Raw genomic sequence first — 14,033 nt, forward strand, 5'->3', positions numbered from 1 at the left:
AGAAGGAAAAAATCTTGTTCTTATGGTGATGTCAACACTTTTAATTTCTTATTATTTTTATCATCTTTTAAGATTGTCTCCCACCTTTGGACTTCCTCAGGTCATGTCGTTTCTCACACTGTCTGCTCCAGCTCATATTCAGATGTTACTTGAAAGAGTGCTCCTAATTCCTTTAACTTCTTACCTTTTCTGCTTACTCCAAGTCTAAAATATGGGCCATCCTTCCACTTCATTTGCCCAAACCTTACTTACTCATACTTTCTTCAGGCCTAAGTTGTCTTCCTGCCATGGCTTCTCTCTTAGTTTCTATACTCTGTTTTGTCTTTTTTTCCTTCTCTGAACTACTGTTTAAGGTAATGCATGTAATATTTTCATTCTGACTATCTCAAGCTGTTCCCGTATTGCAGCATTTCCCTCTGAGTCAGTGATCCAACCTGGTTTCTTTAAAAAACAGACCTCTTTCCTTGTGAATATGTTTAAGCCATTGGTGGCAACAGTGCCCTTGCATGTAAGATTTGAAGAAGCCCCTCATCTGTCACGTGACTTTTGTATCACCCAGGTTACTTGGCCCCAGCACTTTTTCCAAATACATAATAGTGGTGCTCTGGACTGTCTACTTAAAAACAAATATAAAGTGAATTATTTATTCATAAATTCAGTAGAACGACCTAGTACACCAGAAATACCAAACAACATACAACCACCAGCATCAGGTATATTTCCAGGTACATAGATGGCACAGAGTAATTGTTTACTGGTTGAATGGCTCAGTGAATGACTGTGAAATACCAAGTTGTTTAAAAATACAAAGTTTTAAGTAAATTTTTATTGTCTATGTGATATTTTGTTTTTAATCTTGCATTCTATGCTTTATTCCTAATAGGATTTTGTAAACTTATCCACTAGTCAATTATTCTAAAATCTGTGCATCTGTACTTACTTTGTCATGTGTTATATAGGTCATCCTCAGTAGCACATCTTATACTTTAAGGCTGTGTTTGAGCTTACTTCAGAAATGTACTGTCTAATTTGACTTAACCTAGCTAGTAGAAAATTCTCCATATAGATCTAATTATTGCTCTCTTGACAGATTACAAACCTTTTCTCTCTCAGAATCTCCAAATCGTCCTGAGTTCTCCCCTTCCCTCACACTAATTGGTTAACAAGTCCTATCAGTTCTCTCTGCTGAATAGCTATCACATCCTGTCCGTCTTCTCCTAGCCCACCACTCTAATGAAGAACTTTATTATCTCTCACCCGGACTAGTGCAGTTTCCCAGCTGATCTTCCAGCCTCTTGTCTCTTGCTGTGTTCCAGGCCATTGTAGGAACTATCATATTAATTCTAAAAAAAGCGAAAACTAGCCCTCTGCTTAAAATTTAGGATGACTTTCCAGGGTAAAGTCTAAACTACAGCATTATTTTGATAATAATACACCCCAGGATTACCCTTCCATCCGTATTTCTTATCCCTCTTCCTCTACTTCAGCATCTAGCACTCTCCATGCTCTTCTCAGCCCTGTCTTTGCACATGCCACCTGCCCTTGGAATGCCTTTGTCTGCCTAACAAGACTCAAAGTCTGATCCTCTGTGAAACCTCTTCTGCCTCCCCCAGGCAACGTTAGGAATTCTGTGCATTGTAATTCCATAGCACTTCATGCCTAATCACATCACATTATGGTTTTTCTTGATATTTTCTCACTGTTCATTAATAAACATGAACTAACTTTTCAGAATATAATACATTTTAGCTTTCGACAGACTTCTTAAGTGCAGAAATTTGCCTTCTGTCAGATTTCATGGTTAACCAAAAGACAAGTTAATGTAATCTAACCTATCAGTGGTAATTATAACTTCAACTAATAATGAATGCATTTCAGTAATATTGTAAGGTGATAATTATTCAAGAAACTGGCCTCCCAAGGTTGACTTTAGATAATATCAGTGATATTATATATCACACACATTAGCAAAATCATACAAACAATTGGGGGCCAGAAATTTCAACCTTTACTTCCTGTCTAATCCAATGTAGCTTCTAGATTCTGTGGCTTCATTATAGGGTAGTCATCCTAGTTCTTAACAAAATATGTGGCATTATAGATACTACTATTGACGTTTATAGTTTTAAAGCTCTTTCATGCTTTTATTTGGTTTCCATGGCACTCTGAAGGTCAATATTATAATCCTGTTTTAAGAAAGTAAGTGATTCTAGACTCAGAGAATTTGAGTAATGTGCTGGAATTCGCATAAAAGATAAGACCAGTATTTGAATCCTCTTTCTGAAACCATACTCTGATCGCGCTCATCTCTTTAGTGATACCAGAAGGCAGACAGAACAACATTTTGAAACCCAAGATTATGGGTCAAGAAAGGCAAATGGTGGGGGGGGAGCGATCAAGATGGTGGAGTAGTAGAATGTGCAGCTCATCTCCTCCCATGAATGCATCAGAAATACCTCTACATGTGGAATGATTCTCACTGAATATCTACTGCATGCTAGCAGAAGACCTCAGACCTCTGAAAGGGCAAGAAAATCTCCACATAACCGGGTAGGACAAAATTAAAAAGGAAGAAAAAAAGAAAGTGCGAAAGGAATTGGGGATGGGACCTGCTCCCCTGGGAGGGAGCTATGAAAGAGGAAAGGTTCCTGCACCCAGGGAAGTCCCCTGATGGGGAGATCAGCAGGGACAGAGGGGGCGCTTCTGAGCCTCAGAGGAGAATGCAGCAGCCGGTTTGCAGCAGCTAGAATGGAGAGAGACCTGCACAGATGGTCAGTGCCACCACTCTGCACTCCCCAGCCTGAAACACACATCTGCTGGTGCTGGTGGGGGCTGGGTGCGGAACCTCAGGCTTCGGAGATCAGACCCGGGGAGAGGACTGGGGTGGACTGCATGGAAGCTCCCTGAACAGGCTGGAGTCTGGTGCAGCTGCACCCGCGGGTGTACGCACAGGGAGCCTGGGCTGCCTTAGAGGTCAGGCGCTGTTGTGTGGGTGGTGCGCAAGGGGAGGGGTGGGGCCCGCCATTACAGCTTTTTTTCCTGTGTGAGCTCTCAGGTGGCAAGACACAGCCTGCATGAGCTCCAAAAGCAGTTGTGAGCCACCACTGTCCCCTAGGCTTCAGGACCAACTGTGAGCCACCACTGCCCCTGTACTTTAGGAGTGGTCTCAAGCCACCAACTCCACCCTGCTGGACTCCAGGAGCAGTCGTGAGCCACCTCTGCTCCCGTTGTGTGCTCCAGGGATGCACGTGAGCTGCCACCACTGCTGAAAACCCCACAGCCCAGGCACCAGCTGCTGCATCTGTGCACCCCCTTCAAGGGGATAATGACCAGCACATACTGAGGAAAGCGGCGACAGGCATCCATACTAAAAACAGCCCTTGCACCAAAAATATTAAACCCACACGAGCTACACAGGGATGCTCCCTCCAAGACCACAATAGACAACTGTTTCTCCTAAACTCACAGAATAAGAGAAATATAAATAAAAGGAAGAAGCAGAGGAACCACTCCCAGTTAAAAGATCAAGAGAATTCCCCTGAAAGAACAAACAATGAAGCAGATCTCTTCAGTCTAATAGACCCCAGTTTCAAAAAGGAGATAATGAAAATACTGAAGGAATTAAGAAAGGCTGTCGAAAGAAATGCAGAGTACTGTAAAAAGGAACTAGAAACTATAAAGAGGAACCAAGAAAAATTAGAAAACTCATTTGTCAAGACAAAGACTGAACTAAAGGCAGTGAATAGCAGAAGAAATAATGCAGAGGAATGAATAAGTGACCTGGAAGACAGAGTAATGGAAATCACCCAATCAGGACAGAAGACAGAAAGCCAAATGAAAAAAAATGAAAATATAAGAGATCTATGGGATAATATAAACCATGCAAATTTATGCATAATAGGGATTCCAGGAGGGGAAAGAAAGAGAACAGGGGATGGAAAATGAATTTGAAGAAACTATGGCAGAAAACTTCCCAAACCTAAAGAAGGAAACAGATAACCCAGTACAGGAAGCACAGAGGTAGAAAATCATCCACACATAAATATGACATCAAAACCAGCAATCATAAGAAGAGAGTACAAACACAGGATACTGAAAATGCATTTATAATTAAAAGACCAGCAACTTAAAACAATCTTATTTATACATAGACTGCTATATCAAAACCTCATGATAGGGACTTCCCTGTGGTGGTACAGTGATTAAGACTTTGCCTTCCAATGCAGGGGGTGCAGGTTTGATCCCTGGTCAGGGAGCTGAGATCCCAGATGCCTTGGGGCCAAAAGATCAAAATATAAAACAGAAGCAATGTAACAAAATTCAATAAAGACTTTAAAATTGGTCCACATCAAAAAATCTTTAAAGAAAAATAAAAACACTTCATGGTAACCACATACTGAAAATCTACAATAGATACACAGAAAAGAAAAAGGAATCAAAACACAGCACTAAAGTTAGTCATCAAATCACAAGAGAAGAGAACAAAAGAGGAAGGGAAGAAAAAAAGACCTACAAAAACAAATCCAAACCAGTTAACAAAATGGTAACAGGACATATATATCGATAATTACCTTAAATGTAAATGAAAGACATAGACTGGCTGAATGTGTACAAAAACAAGACCTGTATATATATGCTGTCTACAAGAGACCCACTTCAGATCTAGAGACACATACAGACTGAAAGTGAGGGGATGGAAGAAGGTATTCCATGCAAATGGAAATTTAAAGAAAGCTGGAGTAGCAATGCTCTTATCAGACAAAATAGACTTTAAAATAAAGACTGTTACAAGAGACAGAGAAGGACATTACATAATGATCAAGGGATCAATCCAAGAAAAAGATGCAACAATTTTAAATATATATGCACCCACCATAGAAGCACCGCAATATATAAGGCAAACAGTAACAGCCATAAAAGGAGAAATCGACAGTAACACAATAATAGTGGGGGACTTTAACACCCAACTTTCATCAGTGGACAGATCATCCAGACAAAAAAATCAACAAGGAAACACAGGCCTTAAATGACACATTAGACCAGGTGAACTTATATTTATAGAGCATTACATCCAAAAGCAGCAGAATACACATTCTTCTCAAGTGCACATGGAACATTCTCCAGGACTGATCACATGCTGGGCCTCAAAGCAAGCTGTGGTTAATTTAAGAAAATGGAAATCATATCAAGCATCTTTTCAACCACAATGCTATGAGATTAGAAATCAACTACAAGAAAAAACTGTAAAAAACAAAAACACATGGAGCTTAAACAATATGCTACTAAAGAAGCAGTGGATCACTGAAGAAATCAAAGAGGAAATCAAGAAATACCTAGAGACAAATGTCGACAAAAGCACAATGATCCAAAACCTATGGAACACAGAAAAAGCAGTTCTAAGAGGGAAGTTATAGCAATGCAAGCTTACCTCAGGAAACAAGAAAAAGCTCAAATAAACAACCTAACCTTACATCTAAAGCAACTAGAGAAAGAAGAGCAAACAAAACCTAAAGTTAGTAGAAGGAAAGAAATCATAAAGATCAGAGCAGAAATAAATGAAATAGAGTTGAAGAAAACAATACAAAAGATCAATGAAACTAAAAGATGGTTCTCTGAAAAGATAAACAAAATTGATAAACCTTTAGCCAGACTCATTAAGAAAAAAAGGGAGAGGGTGCAAATCAATAAAATTAGAAATGAAAAAGGAGAAATTACAACAGACACCATAGAAATACAAAGGATCACTAGAGACACTACAAGCAACTATATGCCAACAAAATGGACAACCTGGAAGAAATGATAAACTCTTAGAAAGATACAACCCCCCAATACTGAATCAGGAAGAAATTGCAAATATGAATAGGCCAATCACAAGTACTGAAATTGAAGTTGTGATCAAAAAACTTCCAACAAACAAAAGTGCAGGACCAGATGGCTTCACAGGTGAATTCTATCAAACATTTAGAGAAGACTTAACACCTGTCCTTCTGAAAGTATTCCAAAATACTGCAGATGAAGGAACGCTCCCAAACTTATTTTATGAGGCTGCCATCATCCTGATACCCAAACCAGACAAAGATAATAGAAAAAAAGAAAACTGCAGGCCAGTATTAGTGATGAACACAGATGCAAAAACACTTAACAAAATACTAGCAAACCAAATCCAAGAATATATTAAAAGGATCATGCACTATGATCAAGTGGGATTTATCGCAGGGATGCAAGCATTTTTCAGTGTCCGCAAATCAGTCAGCATGATAAACCATGTCAACAAACAAGAATAAAAACCATATCATCATCTCAATAAATGCAGAAAAAGCTTTTGACAAAATTCAACACCGATTTATGATAAAAACTCTCCAGAAAGTGGGAATAGAGGGAACATACCTCAACATAATAAAGGCCATATATGACAGACCTACAGCTAACATCATACTCAACATTGAAAAGCTGGAAGCATTTCCTCTAAGATCAGGAACAAGATAAGGATGTCCTCTCTTGCCACTTTTATTCAACATAGTTTTGGAAGTCCTAGCCGTGGCAATCAGAGAAGCAAATTGGAAAAGAAGGAAAACTCACTGTTTCCAGATGACATGATACTCTACATAGAAAATTCTAAAGATGCCACCAGAAAACTACTGGAATCCATCAATGAATTCAGTTGCAGGATACAAAATTAATACACAGAAACCTCTTGCATTCCTATACACTAACAACGAAAGATCAAAAAGAGAAATTGAAGAAACAATCCCATTTACCTTCACATCAAAAATAATAAAATACTCAGGAATAGACCTACCTAAGAAGACAAAACACCTGTAATTCTGAAAACTATAAGACACCAATGAAAGAAATCAATGATGACACAAACAGATGGAAAGATACAACATATTCTTGGATTGGAAGGATCACAATATTGTCACAATGACTGTACTCCCCAAGGCAGTCGACAGATTCACTGCAATCCCTAGCAGATTACCAATGGCATTTTTCACAGACCTAGAACAAAACATTTTAAATTTGTATGGAGACACAAAAGACCCCAAATAGCCAAAGTAATCTTCAGAAAGAAAAATGGAGCTGGCGGAATCAGGTTCCCTGACTTCAGACTATTCTACCAAGCTACAGTCATCAAGACAGTTTGGTACTGGCACAAAAACAGAGATATAGATCAATGGATCAGGATAGAAAGCCCAGAAATAAAACCATGCACCTATGGTCAGTTAATCTTATGACAAAAGAGGCAAGACTATACAGTGGTGAAAAGACATCTCTTTAGTAAATTGTGCTGGGAAAACTGGACAGTTACATGTAAAAGAATGAACTTAGAACATTCTTTAACGCCCTTTTTTTTACATCTTTATTGGAGTATAATTGCTTTACAATGGTGTGTTAGTTTCTGCTTTATAACAAAGTGAATCAGTTATACATATGCATATGTCCCCATATCTCTTCTCTCTTGTGTCTCCCTCCTTCCCACCCTCCCTATCCCACCCCTCTAGGTCGTTACAAAGCACCAAGCTGATCTCCCAGTGCTATGCGGCTGCTTCCCACTAGCTATCTATTTTACGTTTGGTAGTGTATATATGTCCATGCCACTCTCTCACTTTGTCCCAGCGTACTCTTCCCCCTCCCCGTATCCTCAAGTCCATTCTCTAGTAGGTCTGTGTTTTTATTGCCATCTTGCCCCTAGGTTCTTCATGACTGTTTTTTTTTTTTTTTTTTTTAAGATTCCATATATATGTGTTAGCATACAGTATTTGTTTTTCTCTTTCTGACTTACTTCACTCTGTATGACAGACTCTAGGTCCATCCACTTCACTACAAATAACTCAATTTCGTTTCTTTTTATGGCTGAGGAATATTCCATTGTATATATGTGCCACATCTTCTTTATCCATTCATCTGTTGGTGGACACTTACGTTGCTTCCTTGTCCTGGCTGTTGTAAATAGAGCTTCAATGAACATTTTGGTACATGTAATACCCTTTTGAAAAATAAACTTAAAATGTATTAAAGACCTAAATGTAAGGCCTGATGCTATAAAACTCTTCAAAGAAAACAAGCAGAACACTCTTCAGCATAAATATGAGCAATATCTTTTTCATCCACCTCCTAGAGTAATGAAAATAAAAATAAGTAAATGGGACCTAATTAAACTCAAAAGCTGTTGCACAGCAAAGGAAACCATAAACAAAACAAAAAGACAACCCACAGAATGAGAGAAAATATTTGCAAATGATGTGACTAACAAGGGATTAATCTCCAAAATCTATAAACACCTCATGCAGCTCAACAGCAAAAAAAACAACCCAATCAAAAAATTGGGCAGAAGACCTAAATAGACATTTCTCCAAAGAAGACATTTAGATGGCCACGAGGCACATGAAAAGATGCTCAGCACCACTAATTATTAGAGAAATGCAAATCAAAACTACAATGAGATATCACCTCACACCAGTCAGAATGGCCATCATCAAAAAGTCTGTAAACAATAAATGCTGGAGAGGGTGTGGAGGAAAGGGAACCCTCCTGCACTGTTGGTGGCAATGTAAATTGATACAGTCACTATGGAGAATAGTATGGAGGTTCCTTAAAAAACTAAAAATAGAGCTACCATATATATGATCCGGCAATCCCACTCCTGGGCATATATCCAGAGAAAACCATAATTCAAAAAGATACATGCTTCCCAATGTTCACTGCAGCACTGTTTACAGTAGCCAACACATGGAAGCAACCTAAACATCCATCAACAGATGAATGGATAAAGAAGATGTAGTACATATATCCAATGGAATATTACTCAGCCAATAAAAAGAACAAAGTAATGCCATTTGCAGCAACATGGATGGACCTGGAGATTATCATATTAAGTGAAGTAAGTCAAACAGACAAATATGATGTCACTGTATGCGGAATCCAAAAAAAAAATGATACAAATGAACTTATTTACAAAGCAGAAACAGACTTACAGACTTAGAAAACAAACTTATGGTTACCAAAGGGGAAAGGTTGGGTGGAAGGGATAAATTGGGAGTTTGGGATTGATACATACACACTACTATATTTAAAATAGATAAGGACGTACTGTATAGCACAGGGAACTCTGCTCAGTATTCTCTAATAACCTAAATGGGAAAAGATACATGTGTATGTGTAACTGAATCACTTTGCTGAACACTTGACTGTACTCCAATATAAAATAAAAAATAAAAAATATATATATAAGAACAGCTTTATTGATACGTAAAAAAAAAAAATTTCTCAGACAAGCAAAAACTAAAAGAATACAGCAATAGTAAACCTATCCTTAAGGAAATATTGAAAAGTCTTCTCTAAATAGAAAAGAAGTAAGAATATGTAGGAAAGAGAAAATCACAGTTGGAAAGCAAATCACCTGAATAAGCCAGTACACAGATTTAAAAAAAAATCAGAAAATTTCTGTGAAAGTGATGATAACCACAATGAACAGCAAAAGGAAGAACATGAAGATGTAAAAAGATGGGTGAGGAGAGTAAAAAAAAGTGGATTTTTTTTTTCATTTCCTAGAATGTGTTTGAGCATATATGACTACCAGTCTAAGGCAAGTAGATATAGGATGGGGTTCACATACTTGATAAACAAGGTAACCACTAGTCAAAAACATACACTAGATTCACAGAAACCAAAAAGAAGAGAACATAAGTATAATACAAAAGAAAATAATCAAACCACAAAAGGAAAAACAAAAAGAAAAAAAAGGGACCAAGCAGAAATATAAAATCAATGGGAAAACAAGGTTAAAATGCAATAAATACATATCTATCAATAACTACTTTAAATGTCAATGGAGTAAATGCTCCAATCGATAGACACAGTAGCAGATTGGATAAAGAAAACAAGAGCCTACAATATGCTGCCTACAAGAGACCCACTTTAGGGCAAAGGACACACATAGATTGAAAGTGAATGGATGGGAAAAGATATTTCATGCAAATGCAAATAAAAAGAAATCAGGAGTTTCATTGCTCATATCAGACAAAATAGACATTAGAACAAAGACCATAAAGATAGATAAAGAAGGACACTATATAATGATAAAAGGGACAATACAAGGAGGATTTTATACTCATCAACATGTATGTACTTAATATAGGAGCACCCAAATACATAAAACATACTAAAGGGAGAAATTGACAAGAATACAATAATAGTAGGAGACATTTACACCCCACTCACATCAATGGACAGGTCTTCTGGACAGAAAATCACTAAGGCAACAGATCCTAAGTGATATAGTCAAACAGTCAGACTTACTTGATATGTTCAGGACATTACATCCAAAAAAACAATACACATTCTTCTCAAGTGCACGTGGAACATTCTCTAGGATTGACCACATACTAGGGCACAAGACAGGCCTCAACAAATTTAAGAGTATAGAAATTATCTCAAGCACCTTTTCTGACAAAAATGGCATAAAACTAGAAATCAACCACAGAAAAAGAAATGAGAAAAAAATGATTTCATGGAGACTAAACAACATGCTGCTAAAAAACCAATGGGTAAACAATGAAACCAAAGAGGAAATTAAAAAATACCTGGAGACAAATGACAATGAAAACACAACCATACAAAATCTATGATGTATGGCAAAAGCATTTCTTAGAGGGAAGGTTATAGCAATATAGGCCTTCCTCAAAAGACAAGAAAAATCTTAAACAGCCGAATCTACCACTTAAAAGAATTAGAAAAAGAAGAACAAACAAAACCTGAACTCAGCAGAAGGAAGGAAATAATAAAGATCATAAAGGAAATAAGATAGAGATTAAAGAGCTAGAAAATATCAGTAAAACCAAGAGCTGGTTCTTTGAAAGGGTAAAGCTTCTGCACAGGAAAGGAAACCATAAACAAAATAAAAGGACAGCCCACAGAAAGGGGGAAAATATTTGCAAATGATACAACTAACAAGGGCTTAATTTCCAAAATATACAGACAGCTCATACAACTCAACAATAAAAATACAACCCAATTGAAAAATGGATAGAAGACCTAAATAGACATTTTTCCAAAGAATAAATACAAATAGTCAATAGCCACATGAAAAAATGTTCAACATCGCTAATTATTAGAGAGATGCAAATCAAAACTACAATGAAGTACCACCTCACACTGGTCAGAATGTCCATCATTAAGAAATCTATAAATAACAAATGCTGAAGAGGATGTGGAGAAAAGGGAACCCTCCTGCACTTTTGGTGGGAATGTAAGTTGGTACAGACACTACGGAAAACAGTGTGGAGGTTCCTAAGAAAATTAAAAATAGAATTACATTTTGTGATCCAGCAATCCCACTCCTGGGTATATATCCAGACAAAACTCTAATCCAAAAAGAAACATGCACCCCTGTGTTCACAGCAGCACTATTCACAGTAGCCAAAACATGGAAACAATTTAAATGTCCATTGATAAGAGGAATGGATAAAGAACATATGGTACATATATACAATGGAATACTACTCAGCCATAAAAAAATGAAATAATGCCATTTGCAGCAACAGGGATGCAACTAGAGATTATCATACTAAGCGAAGTAAGTCAGAAAGAGAAAGACAAATACCATATAATATCACTTATATGTGGAATCTAAAATATGACTCAAACGAAACTATCTACAAAACAGACTCAAGGACATAGAGAACAGATTTGTGGTTGCCATGGCGGAGGGGGCTGGAGGAGGGATGGAGTGGGAGGTTGGGGTCAGCAGAGGTAAGCTATTATATGTGGAATGAATAAACAGCAGTGTCCTACTGTATAGCACAAAGAACTATATTTAGTATCCTGTGATTAATCACAATGGAAAAGAATATTTTAAAAAGTATATATATGTGTAACTGAATCACTTTTCTGTACAGCAGAAATTCACAAAACATTGTAAATCAACTATACACATCAACAAAAATTTTTTAAAAGGCAAATGATGATGTCAACCTGGATTATTTTGACATCATGTAAAAGAATAGATGCAAAGCTTACAGAGGTTCCTTTTTTAATGATATTTTGCTAAAACATATGTAAAATTTGCCATGTTAGCCATTCTTAAGTGTATTGTTCAGTGGCATTAAGTACATTCACATTTTTGTGTAACCATCACCATGATGCATCTCAAGAACTTTTTCATCATTCCAAACTGAAATTCTGTACACTAACTCACCATTCCCTGTAGGCCCTGGCAACCACCAGCTACTTTCTGCCTCTATGAATTTGATTTCTCTAGATACCTTATACAAGTGGAATCATACAGTATTGTCCTTTTTTGTCTGGCTTATTTCACTTCATATAATGTCTTCAAGGGTTACCCATGTTGTAGCCTGTCAGAATTTCCTTTTCAAGTTGAATAATATGCCATTATATGTATATATCATGTTTTGTTTATCCATGCGTCCATTGGTGGACATTTGGGTTGTTTCCACCTTTGGCTACTGTGAATAACGCTGCTGTGAACACTGGTATACAAATATTTGATTAGGTGCCTGCTTTCAGTTCTTGGGGGTATATACCCAGAAGTGGAAGTGCTGGATTATATGGTATCTTCTCTTTTCTTGGAAAATAGAAACAGGATAAATTTCTTTTAAAAGTTTTTGTTAGTGTGTGTGTGTTTTAATTCTAGGAATTCACCCTATCAAAGTGAATCAAATAGCTTATATAAATAAGGATTTTTATAAATTCCCTACTATGAGTCCTGTGCTAATTGAAACTTGTGAGCCCAAATATTAATACATAAAAAACACAACGGTAGAGAAATAAAATGTGAGCCATCAATAGAATAGAATATTGTGCAGTCACTAAAGTGTTTTTGAAGTCCATTTAATGACAATTGGGAAATGTTTACTATATAATGTTGAATCAAAATCAGAACCCCAAGTGTGACTCCAACTTTGTATATATGTAAGCAACATATTTCACTGTTTACATTTAAATATTTATAGATTGATTTTTACTCATAAATATATGATAGGAAACGTACCAAAATGTGGTAATCTCTAGTTGGTGGGAATATGAGTGATTTTTTTTCTCCTTTATACTTTTCTGTACTTTTCCAAATTTTCTAAAGTGTCCATACATTATTTTCACTATCTTAAAATGTATTAACATGATTCTCAAAATTTAGTATCCTAGTGATGAGAAAGAACTGAATAGAATTAGAAGAAGCCATTCTAGAAACCTGTCAGGAAATTATACCTGGGACTAAATAACTAGTTCTTTTTCCTTAGAAGATAATATAGGATTAAAATACTGGGACTAGTATGTTAAGGTTATAATATGGTAAGCTGGTATCGAGTGTGTTAGGTACACGTACACCTTAAGGCAAGTCTGCAGTAAAATTATTGCCCACCCTAAACATTATCATCAACGTGTACTGTTCTCACCCGCTTCCTAGCTGCAGTAAGTAGGGAAGCAGGTCTCAGAGGTAGACTTCTCCTGTGCAATCAAACTGATCCTCCTGAATTTTACATTTAAGAGTCTAGATTATACAGAGGCTGTTTCTAGGTTTTGGTCCCAGGAATGACAATTGAAAAGTAAGACACAACAAATGTACATTTTTATAGATTTGCCTATATTGAACATTCTCTCACTGTGACCAGACCAACCCATCCCTTATCATTTGATAAATCATCCATTGTCTGTACGGTCTCTTTAGAGACTCAAAACCTCTAAGGCACTAAATTTAAATTTATATTTAAATTGCACTTCATTTGAAGCAAAGTATACTTTAATGAAGAAGGATTTTAACCATCAAAGCAAAAGCTATAAAATGTCCATAACTGAAATGTGCTTTGTTTCTAGATAATTATATGACCTTATCTCGTTTAATTGATCTCCTAAGAAGATGTGGAAAACTTGAGGATGTTCCAAGATTTTTCTTAATGGCTGAGAAACGTAACTCCAGAGCAAAACTGGAGCCAGGATTTCAGTACTGTAAAGGATTATATCTTTGGTAAATTTATTGGCAAATAAATTCTACATAATAGGTTGTTTTCCTCATTGTG

General features: G+C 36.7%; 1 protein-coding gene across 1 annotated transcript in view; it reads left to right on the forward strand.

The window, feature by feature from the left end:
- Positions 1–14,033, forward strand: part of TTC21B (tetratricopeptide repeat domain 21B) — an 85,233-nt gene that overhangs the window by 54,275 nt on the left and 16,925 nt on the right. The window contains exon 23 of the mRNA XM_030852552.2: positions 13,831–13,981. Coding sequence (XP_030708412.1) covers positions 13,831–13,981 — 151 coding nt within the window. The remainder of the gene's footprint in view (positions 1–13,830; positions 13,982–14,033) is intronic.

Source organism: Globicephala melas, chromosome 7 (genome assembly GCF_963455315.2).
Source record: "Globicephala melas chromosome 7, mGloMel1.2, whole genome shotgun sequence".
In the NCBI taxonomy this organism is placed as follows: Eukaryota; Metazoa; Chordata; class Mammalia; order Artiodactyla; family Delphinidae; genus Globicephala; species Globicephala melas.